The 12,677-nt window shown below is 38.9% G+C and overlaps 5 protein-coding genes across 5 annotated transcripts; 2 read left to right on the forward strand and 3 right to left on the reverse strand.

Annotated features, from left to right (window-relative positions):
- Positions 1-895: 895 nt before the first annotated feature.
- V1514DRAFT_329563 (uncharacterized protein) lies at positions 896-2,840 on the forward strand. Its single transcript, XM_066927367.1, has 5 exons — positions 896-1,066; positions 1,734-1,753; positions 2,123-2,186; positions 2,246-2,500; positions 2,575-2,840. The coding sequence occupies exons 1-5, from the start codon at positions 997-999 to the stop codon at positions 2,745-2,747; spliced, it is 582 nt and encodes a 193-aa protein (XP_066783858.1). The 5' UTR covers positions 896-996; the 3' UTR covers positions 2,748-2,840.
- An 809-nt stretch (positions 2,841-3,649) lies between these two features.
- On the reverse strand, positions 3,650-5,659 carry V1514DRAFT_329569 (Scd6-like Sm domain-containing protein). The gene is made up of 4 exons (XM_066927368.1): positions 5,518-5,659; positions 5,253-5,371; positions 5,073-5,194; positions 3,650-4,847 (listed from the first exon to the last, which is right to left on the reverse strand). Exons 1-4 carry the CDS (start codon positions 5,568-5,570, stop codon positions 3,906-3,908), a joined length of 1,236 nt encoding a protein of 411 aa, XP_066783859.1. The 5' UTR covers positions 5,571-5,659; the 3' UTR covers positions 3,650-3,905.
- V1514DRAFT_42384 (uncharacterized protein) lies at positions 5,490-5,974 on the reverse strand. Its single transcript, XM_066930012.1, has one exon. The coding sequence runs from the start codon at positions 5,838-5,840 to the stop codon at positions 5,577-5,579; it is 264 nt and encodes an 87-aa protein (XP_066783860.1). The 5' UTR covers positions 5,841-5,974; the 3' UTR covers positions 5,490-5,576.
- Positions 5,975-6,066: 92 nt separating this feature from the next.
- V1514DRAFT_329571 (uncharacterized protein) lies at positions 6,067-9,492 on the forward strand. The gene is made up of 2 exons (XM_066927369.1): positions 6,067-6,174; positions 6,259-9,492. Exon 2 carries the CDS (start codon positions 6,323-6,325, stop codon positions 9,293-9,295), a length of 2,973 nt encoding a protein of 990 aa, XP_066783861.1. The 5' UTR covers positions 6,067-6,174; positions 6,259-6,322; the 3' UTR covers positions 9,296-9,492.
- V1514DRAFT_329575 (uncharacterized protein) lies at positions 9,480-11,901 on the reverse strand. The gene is made up of 2 exons (XM_066927370.1): positions 11,677-11,901; positions 9,480-11,427 (listed from the first exon to the last, which is right to left on the reverse strand). The coding sequence occupies exons 1-2, from the start codon at positions 11,764-11,766 to the stop codon at positions 9,793-9,795; spliced, it is 1,725 nt and encodes a 574-aa protein (XP_066783862.1). The 5' UTR covers positions 11,767-11,901; the 3' UTR covers positions 9,480-9,792.
- Positions 11,902-12,677: the final 776 nt, after the last annotated feature.

Below are 12,677 nucleotides of genomic sequence, written 5' to 3' on the forward strand. Positions count from 1 at the left end.
TTTGAAAGTTTAATAATTTGGATTAAAAGTTATGGTACACATATGTGGAACTATGGAAAGATTCGTTAATTAAAGTCAATTTCCGCGTTTGCGTGCTTGGACTGGCCGATGAGGTACCGTCCTGGTTCTGCGCCGTCGAAGTGCAACGAACAACTTATATATATAATTGACTGCCGCAGATATTAATATTATTTTAGATGTCTGTATATATATGAAGGATCGGGTTTGTCAAATAATCGACCCATACTAAAATTCACTTAGTTTCTTTGTCAATAATTCAGTTAATCAGCGAATAAGTCATCATCCATATTTTTTTGATTCTGGGTATGTTTGGATGATTGACATCAAAATTTTTTAAACTATCATCGATAATAAGATTACTGTCAATTGAATAAACTTGCGATGACTTGAATCAAATCACTTGCATGATGTCTTTGAACAAGGTACAGGTTTAAAACTGCCAGCGGGTACATTATAAGAAACAGAAATTAACGCACACCTGGACCTTTTATAAATATCCTTCTGAATCATGTCATTAAACTACATGACAGGTCATTTTTAACCTGCTATTCGAAAACATTCGTTTGTGTCTGGTTACAATTCGGTAATGAAGACTACTTGACTTACCGCCACCATTCATTTGTCTTTTTCGACGCGAGTACGGCTAAAACCTCAATATCAACATTTCATACCAAAGACCTTTATTTATACAGACAGTTGTTATTGTACACAGGATCCTTGCCAAGTTGGTGTTTGATTCGCAAGAAAACAACCGTCCAGGGTTCACCGACACTATACTTTGTTATGTTGCTTTTAGCCGGGTAATTTGCATTAGACAAACAGTCAGCAAATAATGCAGGGTAACTGTCAGAGGAAAATTTTGTTCGCGACGGTTCAACATTTTATTTGTTTGAGATTTTGTACATTACTACGTTCCTCGTCTACATTCCATTTTACCCTTTGCATTTTTTTTTCTTCTTTTAATTCAGTTGCATAATGTCTTTTGAATCGAATAATTACGGATCACGATCAGGTGGTTTTTCTGGAGGCCGCTCTTGCTACAACTGTACGGTTTAGTCAAAGTTTTTTTTATTATATTTATTAGTGATGCATTTTTTGCTCTTTTTTTTTTTTTTTTTTTGATCATCATTTCTGCTTGGTTTTTGTCAATTGCATGCGAACTTTTTTTTTTTTTGGTTGAGTTTCATTTGAGTGGCTCAGCGTTGGTCTTAAAGGATTTTATTTCCTGATTAATCATTGTTATATACTGGATTCTCTTTCCTTTTTTTAGTTTTTTTTTTTTTTTGAAATCCCGGAATATCCAAGAGATCGCGGTAAATGCTAGGTGCTAAATTACATTAGACCGTGCTTAGGAAGACGGTTGGTTGCATCAATGAAAGAAGCTGCTATTAAAGGTTCTTTATATTGACTGCATGCTGCTTCATTTGCCCTCTAATGTTGGTGAAGTGCGTTAACGAGTATACGACCGATTTTGAATTGGGGACCGGAGATTGAGCAAGGTCATGCAAATTATGAAATTGTTTTGTTTTTTTATTATTTCATTTTGTTGTCTGGTTTTCTAAAAAGCTAGAATTCATTACATATTCTATACGCATTGTTTCTGTTCGTTATCATACCTGCGGAGTTTTATGAAAAATGATGTGATGATGTTCGCCGTAACCTTTTTTTTTTATAAATATTTGGGAAGTTGTTTCTTACGTTATATTTAATAGGCGGCGATACTGGTCATCAGGTATTGAGAATTTTGTTTTAATGCAATCTATATGACACTATTTTATCAGTCAACCACAATTATCGGTGGATTATTTAATTTTTATTTCTTGTTACACGCGGAGAAATCTTGTGTGATACTAAGATGAAAATAACTAATGATAATTGTGCTTGATAGTCCAAATTTTGGGGGACAGGTTGGGTTGGAGATTTGTGGCGGTTGTGATATGAGTTGTCGAGCTCTAAACGTAACTCCAGCTTTTGGATATTTTGTCGCAAAGTCATAATTTCTTTTTACACTTGATTGTGACGAACCGATTTTTGTGTCTTAATTTATATAAACGCATTTTGTTTTGTTGTTCTGGCCATCGATTCTAATCTAAATAAATAGGCTCGTGATTGTCCTAAAAAGGGAAACCCAGTTTGCTACAATTGTGGTCAAGAGGGCCACTTGAGTAAGAAATAAGAAAGTTATTTATTTTTTTTAAAATTCTAATTTTTTTTTTTTTTCCAGGCCGAGACTGCGGTGCTCCAGTTAAGGAGAAGACTTGCTACAGATGCAACGAGGCCGGTCATATTTCACGTGAATGCCCATCCATTACTGGTGGTGAAACCGGTTACGCCAGTGGCCCATCCTCTGGCGCTGAATGCTACAAGTGTGGCAAGGTTGGTCATATTGCCAGAAATTGTTCGCAAGGTGGTTCTTATGGAGGAAACGCGCCTTCCTTTGGATCGTCCAACCAAACTTGCTACTCGTGTGGTGGATTCGGTAAGTCAAAGTGAATGACATTAATGTCATGGTTATGCGGGGGTGGGCATGTGAATCGTATCTGACCGTTATAGGTCACCTCTCTCGTGACTGCACTCAGGGACAGAAGTGCTACAATTGTGGCAACATTGGCCATCTCTCTCGTGACTGCCCTGAGGCTCAGGATCGTGTTTGCTACCGATGCAAGCAACCCGGTCACATCTTGTCTCAATGTCCGGAAGATCAAACCGCTACTTCAACCGAGTAAAAAAAAAAATCTCAGTAAATTAAAGCCGCCTGGTTGCGATTTTTCTTGTTTTTTTTTAAAAAAAAATTGTGTTTATATTGAAATGTTTTTTTTTTAACTACAACTTTACGCTTTCGCGTTTATGGGTTTTTTTTAGGCTTGTTTATTTTCAAAATGGGAATCAAATGTATTTTCATGACGGTTAATGATGGCTGTGGATTAAAATAATAAAAGTTATAACTGCTTTAATTTAAAATTTTTTTTTTTTGAAACAAATCAGCTGCCGCCACATGAGCAAATATGTATGTATGTATAAAACCCCGATTTATCAGGAATGTTTTTTCGTTTTAAAATGTTTTCACATAACCATTGTAATTACGGACGGTTTATGTTTATCCAAAATCTCCTCCATGTCGTATATTTAGACCTTTCTCCTTGCCTAATTCCTTCTTCTTTAATACTAGTAGTATACTCACTATAACTAACTATAGCATTAGTTAGTTATGTAATATATTCTAATTATTTTTACAATTACACGCATACGTGACTAAATACTTTATTACTTAATCGCTTAATAGACCCCATGAGATTTGCAGAGTTTTAAGTCGTCTGATACATGCTCGAGAACTAAAAGGGTAGAGTTTTTCGGATAGGGTCTTTCTTATTAGGTGCGGTATTGGATTTTAGCAACTTATCCCATCTTGCTCGTAGTTGCATGCTTTCTTGTTCGTAACATTAAAAAAAATGAAAGAATAAGAAGATTTTCAAATATTGATAACCCAAGTTAACTCGTTGATAAACAAAAAAATGAAATAAAAAAGAAAATAGTAACTACACACGTGTATGATTACTAAAGACAACAAATTTTTGCAATAAATACGAATAAGCGCACACGTTATTAAAACTAGATTGCACTGTACATATTGGTACCAGAAATAGAATAAGTATCATTTTTTGCTTTTACGCCTATAACCAAAACATACTTGTCCGTACAATAAAAAAAAAAAAAATCAAATAAAAAAGTCCATCAAATACTGATAACCCCCAAGTTAACCCTATTGAACTACAGGCAATAAACAAAAAAAAAAAAAAAATTAGTACACCGTATGACTGTTAAAAACAACAAATTTTACAATAAATACAAATCAAGTGCAGATATTATGAGTAATTTTTTTAAACTTATTGATTCGTTGCAGCAGGAGTCGTCTGTTGCTGACGGTCATTGTATCCGTTTCTGTTGCTGTTATTATTATAATAACCACGTCCACGGCCTCCTCGGCCCCTGCCGCGGCGGCCACGGAATCGGCCAGTATCAACACTGACTTGCCCAAACGTCTCAATATTCAATTGACGCTCTTCATGCCTTGTGTAACGCTCGGTCTCCTTAGTCTTAGAAGTGCTAGATAAGTTGTCAAAAAATGAGGAAGTCCTATCATAAAATGCCCCTGACGACGAGTCATCAACGCTGATCTCGCCAACAACTTCCTTCGTAACCTCATCCTTATCAAACTTTGCGTTTGCTTCCTCAAAGTCAAAATCGGACTTAGGAATAATTACTGGCTGAAAACCGTGACCGCCTCTGCCGCGTGGTCCTCGCGCTCTATGCGCCACGTGACCGTTTACATGAGCAGGACCTGTAGGCGCTTGAGCAATTTCAAGATCAGCCTTGTCTGAAACTTGAACTTGCGCAAGCTTCTTGGAAAGTTCATCAGCGGCATTTACAGGAGCAGGCTCCGTAGAAGATGCGCTTGCAACCTGCTTTTGTTGACGCGCTCGTGGAACAGGAACAGCAGGAACAACATTTGGGCGGCCACCCTGTGTAGAAACTTCAGGTAAGATTTCAGGAACTTTTGTGATAGGTTGTGGTGGTTGATGTTGCTGCGCTGGAGGGCCGGCAGGCTGCCTTAAAGGGGCATTGCGTTGCACACCATTGGTGGGTTGAGGCAACGGTGGCTGGGGAGCCTGAGGAGGAATGGTGCCAGGTGGCACGCCAAATTGTAGCGGTGATTGATGATACGGAGCAAATTGTTGTTGTGGGTAGTATGGTGGAATAAAACCTGGTTGAGGCTGCTGCTGTTGCGGGTAAGACAACGGAGGTTGTCCATAAAAACCTGCAGAATTCTAAACACGGCGCGGTTAGCATAGACGTCTTGCAAAAACACAAGCGCAAAGCACCAAATTATATCAAATGATTGTTATAAAATGTCAGAAGGAAGGCAACGGAAATATCCACATGATTTTAAAGCACACATCGGACAAGAGTTTTAAACATCCGTAAATAGTTCATCATTTAAAATAACCAAAATCATTGATAGAGATGATGCGAAACAATACAAATACACGTACCTGAAGAATGGCAGGATCAGACGGTATAGCAGGAGGGGGAGGGGGTGGCGTTGGCGCCGAATCCTCTATCACCAAGTCTTTCACCTCAGAGCCTCTGAAAACAATATGCTCGTATATGTTATCTAAAGAAACAAAAAATTAGTGATGCAATCTACATCAATTACACGTGGTCAATAATACCATTTGGCGGAACCTCTTCTGCCGGGTTACCCTTTCGACCCTCCGATCCCATCGACCTGACATCTTTTAATGTCAACGTCGAGGCATTTGAATCAATTTCATGCAAAATTCCAACATATCTAATCAACCCAATTAGCACAATTAAATTCATAAGATAACTGTGTTCATGTAAATCGATAGGATCGGCATGATGTTCAAGCCAGCCAAATGCAGCAAGCAAGCTGGCAACACGCAACAAGTATTCATTAGAGAGCTTGATTCTTACCGAATATCACTATTCGAAAATAATGAAATCTTACTCCCGATGAATTGTGACATGATTGATTAATCAAAGTCACAATTGAACGGAAGAAAAAAAAAAAAAGAAGAAATCGATGGAGCAAACAAAAGTTGTGTTGATGAAAAATGGATGAGACTTTTGGTACGCTTGTCCGGGTTAAGCTTGCAAAACCCTAAGAATGAAGCGCATAAATACAACGCTAAATGTAATGCATACAACTGTAAATGTGCTAATGTACGCACATATATGCCTTGAACAGTTGTAACGCTTAAGGCTACAAAACAGCTGGTAACGTTACATTTATGCATTCCTTATTGTTTATCGCAGGTATAAACTCGTCCAATTCCCAAATGTGAATGATATGAAGCAAAACACAAATTAAACATTTGAATGTTATAATTAGATTTTGTTTTAAAAATTAATAATTATTATTTTTTGTGAGAGCTTTGTAAAATTATCGTAGACAGTTTCCGATGATCAATCAATCACAAGAGCTATCCCGCGTCACCGGTTTTAAACTTTGTAATTCAAAACACGTCTTTCTTCTTTGTTTGTAAAACAGTCAATTTTCATTACAAAGAATTGTTCGATTATATATTTTGCTTATTACAATTTGTAATTGGATCGAATACAAGAATACTGGTTAGTTGTTAGAAAATTATTGCTTGTCCGTTAAGCATGACATGAATGATCAGCTGGATTAACGTACCAATTTAAACTGTGCAGAATATATTTCACTTTCAGTTTATTATCAAGATTTAACACAAACCAAAATTTGGATTATATAAACATGAGTTCGAAAGCTCTTTTAAACTTACTGCATGCTCAATTGGATGATCCAGCGATCGCATCGAGCTCGCTAGCACAGCCCAGAATCAGTCCGCCACAGCCAGCTGCGCCAGCTGCTAATTTGGTTAATGTGAATCTTTTGCTAAAACCTAGAGGTCAATTTATTACGCCGGATCATACGACGGATTTTTATGGTGGATCTAATGGGTCGTTTTATCAACAGGCTCAACAGGCTCAACAGGCTCAACAGGCTCAACCGGTTTCTCCTGAACCCTTGGTTGGTTCTAGTGCTCAATACAATAATCCGTTTGATGACTTGGAAGCACTGGCTTTCGAACATTTAAAGCCGACAGAGCCGCAGGTTGCGCAATCAAATATTCTGAAACAACATATTCCTCCTTCTCCGATCGATCCTGCTATAATAAACGGCTCTGTTAAGCCTCTAAACCCGCCAACTTTCTTAGCTGATAATACTATACTACCTGTGACTGCGCCGACGGTTCAGGTTCCAGTTAGGGAATTAAAGCCAGCTGGTGATAAGTCTATCCAACCAATTGGGTATAGACTTCCTTTGAAAGAAAACACTTCACTTTCTATCAACTCCATCAGATCATCGGGAACAATCGTGCCAGACGAATGCGAGGCCATTGCCAATTTTTCTCGTGACTATAGCAGTTTTGACAGGAATGTTCTTGCTGTCAATGAAGACTTTATCGCCTACCCGGCCAATTCAGGAATCAGGGTATTAAGTCAGGAGGATGGTTCTGCTATAGTTTTAACTGGTCATGACGACCATCGAATTATCAATTTGTTGTTCAGCAATTTTCCAACTTCTCAGGGAACATCTCTGTTAGTCTCAACTACCGTCAATAATGAGATTATTGTTTGGGAACTACTTACAACGTCATTTGACGTTCCAATTAAGAACAAATATCGGAAGATATTGAGAATTGACAAGCTTCCTCCAAATTCAGAACATGTTCCAAAAGCTAGTGTGCACTGGCCGACTATTGCCGATTGCCTTGCGGTCTCGATCGGAAAGAGTATTTATATATTTCAGTTAAATCCTGAAGCATTCCAGGAGATTAGACGTGGAACACTATCAGAACGAACGGGTCAGCAAGCCGTTCAGATTATAGATTCTGGGCCGAAGGACTTTGTTTTTTCACCTGATGGAACCGTTATTGCCAGTCTTAACAGGTCTGGTGCTGTTTCGTTCTGGGATGTCAGCATTCTGCCACCTCTTGGTCAAGGCGCAGAAAAGGCCACAATTAGAGAACCGATTTCGTCTTTAGGTCCGTATGGCAATACAAAATATAACAGCGTGAGGTTTGTTGATTCTCCTTCGGTTCTTAAGGCGAAAATCCCGCTTCGCTATTTGCTTCTCGGCTTTAATCAAAATAAATCTTTTCACGTGTGGGATCTGGCGCAAAAACGAGTAGTTCAAGAAATTCATTTGCCTGAACAGGAAGATCAATCGGTGTTGAACGGGGTCGATATTAGCTATGGCACTGGAATAGTTGTCATTTCGTCTGCAGAAAGGAATGCGTTTGATTTTGCGCATTTGACCTTTCCAGGTGAAGTTGAAGAATCTTTATCAGGTATTACTCAATCCGCTTATTTAAAAGCCTTGTCGAGTGGTGGCATGGCTAGACGTGATCATGGCGCTGCCGGATTTGATTACATTTCTTCGTATTCTTTCTACCCAGGAAAGCAACTTCTTTCGTTCAAGTTATTTGAAGTTACGTCAGATGATGCGCTTGTTGATCTTTATATTTGTCACAATGAAGGTGCCACGATTTTTCCTGTTTCTGCTGAAAGAATAGCTTACAAGGCTTGGGGATTAGCACCACTTCTCACCACAGGTATTTCCGGTCCTTCGGAAATAGTAAGTGAGCTCGGTGATGAAGATAAGAAAAAGAGCTCAGTCGGTAGTGGAGTGGATTCTAATGAGATAAAGCCTGTTCAGAAATCACCAGTGAAGAAGCACAATATCGTACCGGTTGGAGCGATCAAGTCTAAAGGCAGATCGGTTGCTCCTAAAGCGGTAGCGTCATTGGCTGCACCGGAAGCACCCGAGGTACCGGCTGCTACAACTAAAAAGACTAATGCTGCTCTCAACTTGGTAGCACCATCAGCGGGCCCGGAAGCACCTGAGGTACCGGCTATTACGCCTAAAAAGACTAATGTTGCTCCTAAATCCATCTCCACTGCTTCCTCAGGCACACCTAAACTTGTGCCGACAATATTGACAGAGGGATCATTTTCTGCCAAGAAAGAAGCCGCCGAGAAGGCAGCTGCAGCCTCTGTAACCTCAACTGATGAAGTACCAAAGACGAAGCCATCAAGCACTACAAAACACAAGGAGCCAGCCGGTGATGCTATAACTGTGGCATCTGATGCGAAGGAAGAAACTAACAAAGAACCCGATACGGGTAGAAAAGAATTTGCGGGTTCGTCATTGAAAGCTTTAAAGAATGAATCAAAACAAGACGAATCGCCAAAAAAGATTGCATCAGAAAAGAAAGATTTGGGAGCTGCAAGTTTCAAGGAAGAAGCTCCTACCAAGACTGATCGGCAAGACAGAAAAGGCGGGGAGAAAGAAGCACTGGTTTATGGTACGAAAAAGACAGCACCTTCCGTGTCATCAACTACACTGTTGCAGTCAAAAGTTTCGAAGAGAAAGTCTGCTGAGGATAAACGGATTGAATCACCATCAGCAGCGCCGTCTGTTTCTACCAAGGTCGCAGGAAGCCATGCTTCCATAATTGATTCAATTACCCAGTCAACTCTTTCCAAGATTGAAACGCCACCGGCACCGACTGATATCGAACCATTGGTTCGAAAGATTGTTAACGAATCCTTGGTTGATGTTAACAAAAAACTTGACACTATTATTGAGGCCTTGGCAGATTTAAAGAATAAGGAAACGAAAATTGCAAAGATTTCGGAAGCATTGAAAGACTTGTTTTGAAACAAAAAAAAAAAAAAAAAAAATTTTTTTTGAATGATTGTAACTTGTAATTGTATTGTATTGTATTGTATTGTATTGTATTGTATTGTATTGTTTTGATGCGTGTACTAAACTACTATTAAACAATAAATCATGTTTTTGGATTATTTTGTTTTTAGATATAAATCTATTAATCTATTAATATATTCAACAAGTTGTGATATTTTACAAACACGGAATGATACAAAAAGGCAATATTATAATAGAATATAACGAAAGATTTGATAAAATGCTGTTTGTTTTGTTGCCTTGGGAAATATGAAAAAAATAAATAAATAAAGTAAAGAAACACAAAAAACTCCACATTTAAATACACAAAATTTAAAATGACAAGGTTGATATTGAATGACCGATGCAGCGCGAAAGAAAAAGAGAAAAAATTTTTTTTCATGAAAATCACTAACTGAAGTTAGCAAAGCGAAATGCAGTATAAAAAATTACACGTACCAAATATAAAATCATATCTTTAGGTTTGCTGTTGCTGCCTTAAGTTTCCGATCCTGTTCCTCTTTCTTTCTCTTTTCATCTTCCTTCTTTTTTCGATCTTCTTCCCTTTTCCGTTCATCTTCCCTCATCTTCGATAAGTCCCGCAAAACATCAGATGGTGACTTGTGAGGGTTCATGCCTAGTCTAAATGGTTCGGGATCCAATGATGGTGGCGCGTTAGGCCTTAACTTGACGTTATCAAACGGTGAAGGCGTGTATTCAAACATGTCAAATTTGCCACACAATTCCTTCCATGACTTAAAAATGGTTCCATCATCATCAACAAACGCACCAGACGTGCGGCGAACGTGTTTAAGTCTTTGCAATCGATGAACCGGAGATTGATCATGCACCCACCACATTTTGTTCCACCACGTCTCGAGCGCAAGCTTAGGGCCGTTAAAATGTAACACTGCGGGGACAACGCCTGAAACTCGATTCCATGCCAAATGCTTTTCGGATATGCGACGACGTTTCACGGTGAAAAACGCGTCGTCTATTAATTTTTTGTTTTCAAACTTGTTTACGTCGTCGTTCGAATTGGCAGACCCGCCCGCGCCACTCTTTGATGAAACGCCAGTGATCGGATCAATATGCTCAGCATCTGGATCTTCATCATCTTCCACCAAGTCCTCATAAAGATACATGACATCTGAGTGAGAATGAGTCATAGTTTGAAAAAGATAAGACTCGTAGTCGATACGAATCGGAAGATCCTGCTTGCCATAAATATCTGCCAAAATAAGCTGATCAGAAAAATGAATGCGTGAACGTTGCTGAACATCAAACGCTCTCATGTAAATCTCTTTCAAAACTTTGGCGGGCCCAATAATGTTTCCCGAGTTAAGCCATCGCGGGCGCACCTTAAATTCGTATACGTCGGTGTCAGTATCCGGGCCGTAAATGCCTGACGGAAGAGTTGAGTTTGGAACGTTGGAACAGGCAGCAGAAGTCCGCTTGTTTGGCCAGCACACTTTATCAGCTCCAAAAATGGCATGTTCAGCATACGGCGGGATCTCTTCAATGTCATGACTGATGGAATTATCATCAACCGCGCGTTTCTTAGTAGGCTTGCTTTCAGAGACGTCAGGGATAAGCTCATCCGCACCAGAAGCGCCGGACTTGGACACGGTAATTCCTGAAGAAGAAGGATCAGTCGCAGCAAGGTCAAGACCTGATGTTGACTTTGTATGCCTTGTATGTTTTTTATAATAAAGTTTCCTATCGTGTTCTTGAATCTTGTAGTATCTTTCGATTAAGGTATCAGCAGATAATTGAAACCATGTATCATATGAGTCCATAATAAGAACAAGGTCCTCATCGTGTACTTTCATGGTTAGGTATTTGTGAATTGCTGCAATTTTCATAAATCGGGCTTCTTCAGCATCGCGGAAAACCGAATTAAAATTAAGCAAAACTGGGGGAGGATAGCTATTAAGACCTGCCGAAAACAATGCCTTGCAAACAAGCTTATTAATTTGTGTTGCAGGAAAAATGAAGTGAACCGTTCGTTCCTGCGCAGCGGATGGCGCAAGCGTGCCAAACTGCAAAAGATCATTGGCGATTTGAGGAGTCTTAATCCGAGCTGCTGAAGTTTTCGAGGGTTTCTGATGAACTTTAGTTAGTACAGTACTACAAACGCATAAACCAAACCAAAAATTTCTTTTCTCAAAAAAAAAAAAAAAAACGTTGAATGGGCTAGTTTAGTTTTCAAATTCGGAATTGGCTTGGAGCATTTTCGTCAAGACAAAAAAAAATGAAGAATTATCGATGATAACAAAAAAAAGTAACACAAAAAAGAAAGAAAGAGATGGTGAAATCAAACCGTTAAAGAGGGTGGCGGTATATATACTTACACGTTGGTGAAGGCTGACGGTCACAATCGTTAGGACAACAATGGCAAGAATTAAACCCCTGCGCAAGGCAGAGTTAAGGTGCAGGCGCATTACGACGCGATTGCGAGCAATTAAATCTAAAAAAAAAAATACGTGTATATATATATATATATAAACGAATGGGAAAAAAAAATACAAATGATATTTCAAAAGTAAAGTGATTGTTGTCGCGAAAGAGCTCGAGGCGATCGTGAAATTTAGTGATCGAAGTTTAGTGCTGCAGCCATTTAAGGCTAATATTAAAAAAGTGGAAAAACTTTACTTTTGGCAAACGGCTGTCCTGAGCTTAATTAACTCCGCGTTAGCATTTTTTCCGCTTTTCACACCTTCAGCCAGATCTGAATATTCAAATCATTATTCAGATGGACATGAAATGTGTCAGTTACGATGCCAATCAACTAAAAATGCTGTCTACGGGCGCTGTACAATCATAATGGTCACCGGTTGAACGCATGTTTGTTGATGGGGCCTGTAAACGAGGGCTGCTAAAACACTAATTAGGTTTGAGGTTGACAAACCCCACAATGATGGACATTGGCCGCAGCGCCTTTTGCGCCAGTTGTCGTTATATGATTGAACCAAGAATATTTCACTATATGCATGTTTAGCTGAGCTCTTTTGAATTCCACTTGTCGATATGCAGTAATTTTGTGATTAAAGTGGGCTGGCATTATATATATATATATATATATATATATTGGCCCTTGGTGTATCTTCTCTCGGTGATTCAAAAACTGCAGCTTTCAGACGTATCAAATCTCGCAAGATTATAACTTCATGTTGTACTAACTACATTGAAAACAGTCATTGTCATATCTTATAATCATCTGAAGCGTATCTCTGGTGAGGTCATCACGCATGTGTATAGTATAGGTCAAAACTGAGAACGACGATACAAATTGATTCACTAAACTACCTACGAATCAGTTAAACAAAGTATTCAAGTTGTTAATGCTTGTCTT

The sequence above is a fragment of the Lipomyces japonicus genome (genome assembly GCF_038497905.1).
Source record: "Lipomyces japonicus strain CBS 7319 unplaced genomic scaffold V1514scaffold_15, whole genome shotgun sequence".
In the NCBI taxonomy this organism is placed as follows: Eukaryota; Fungi; Ascomycota; class Lipomycetes; order Lipomycetales; family Lipomycetaceae; genus Lipomyces; species Lipomyces japonicus.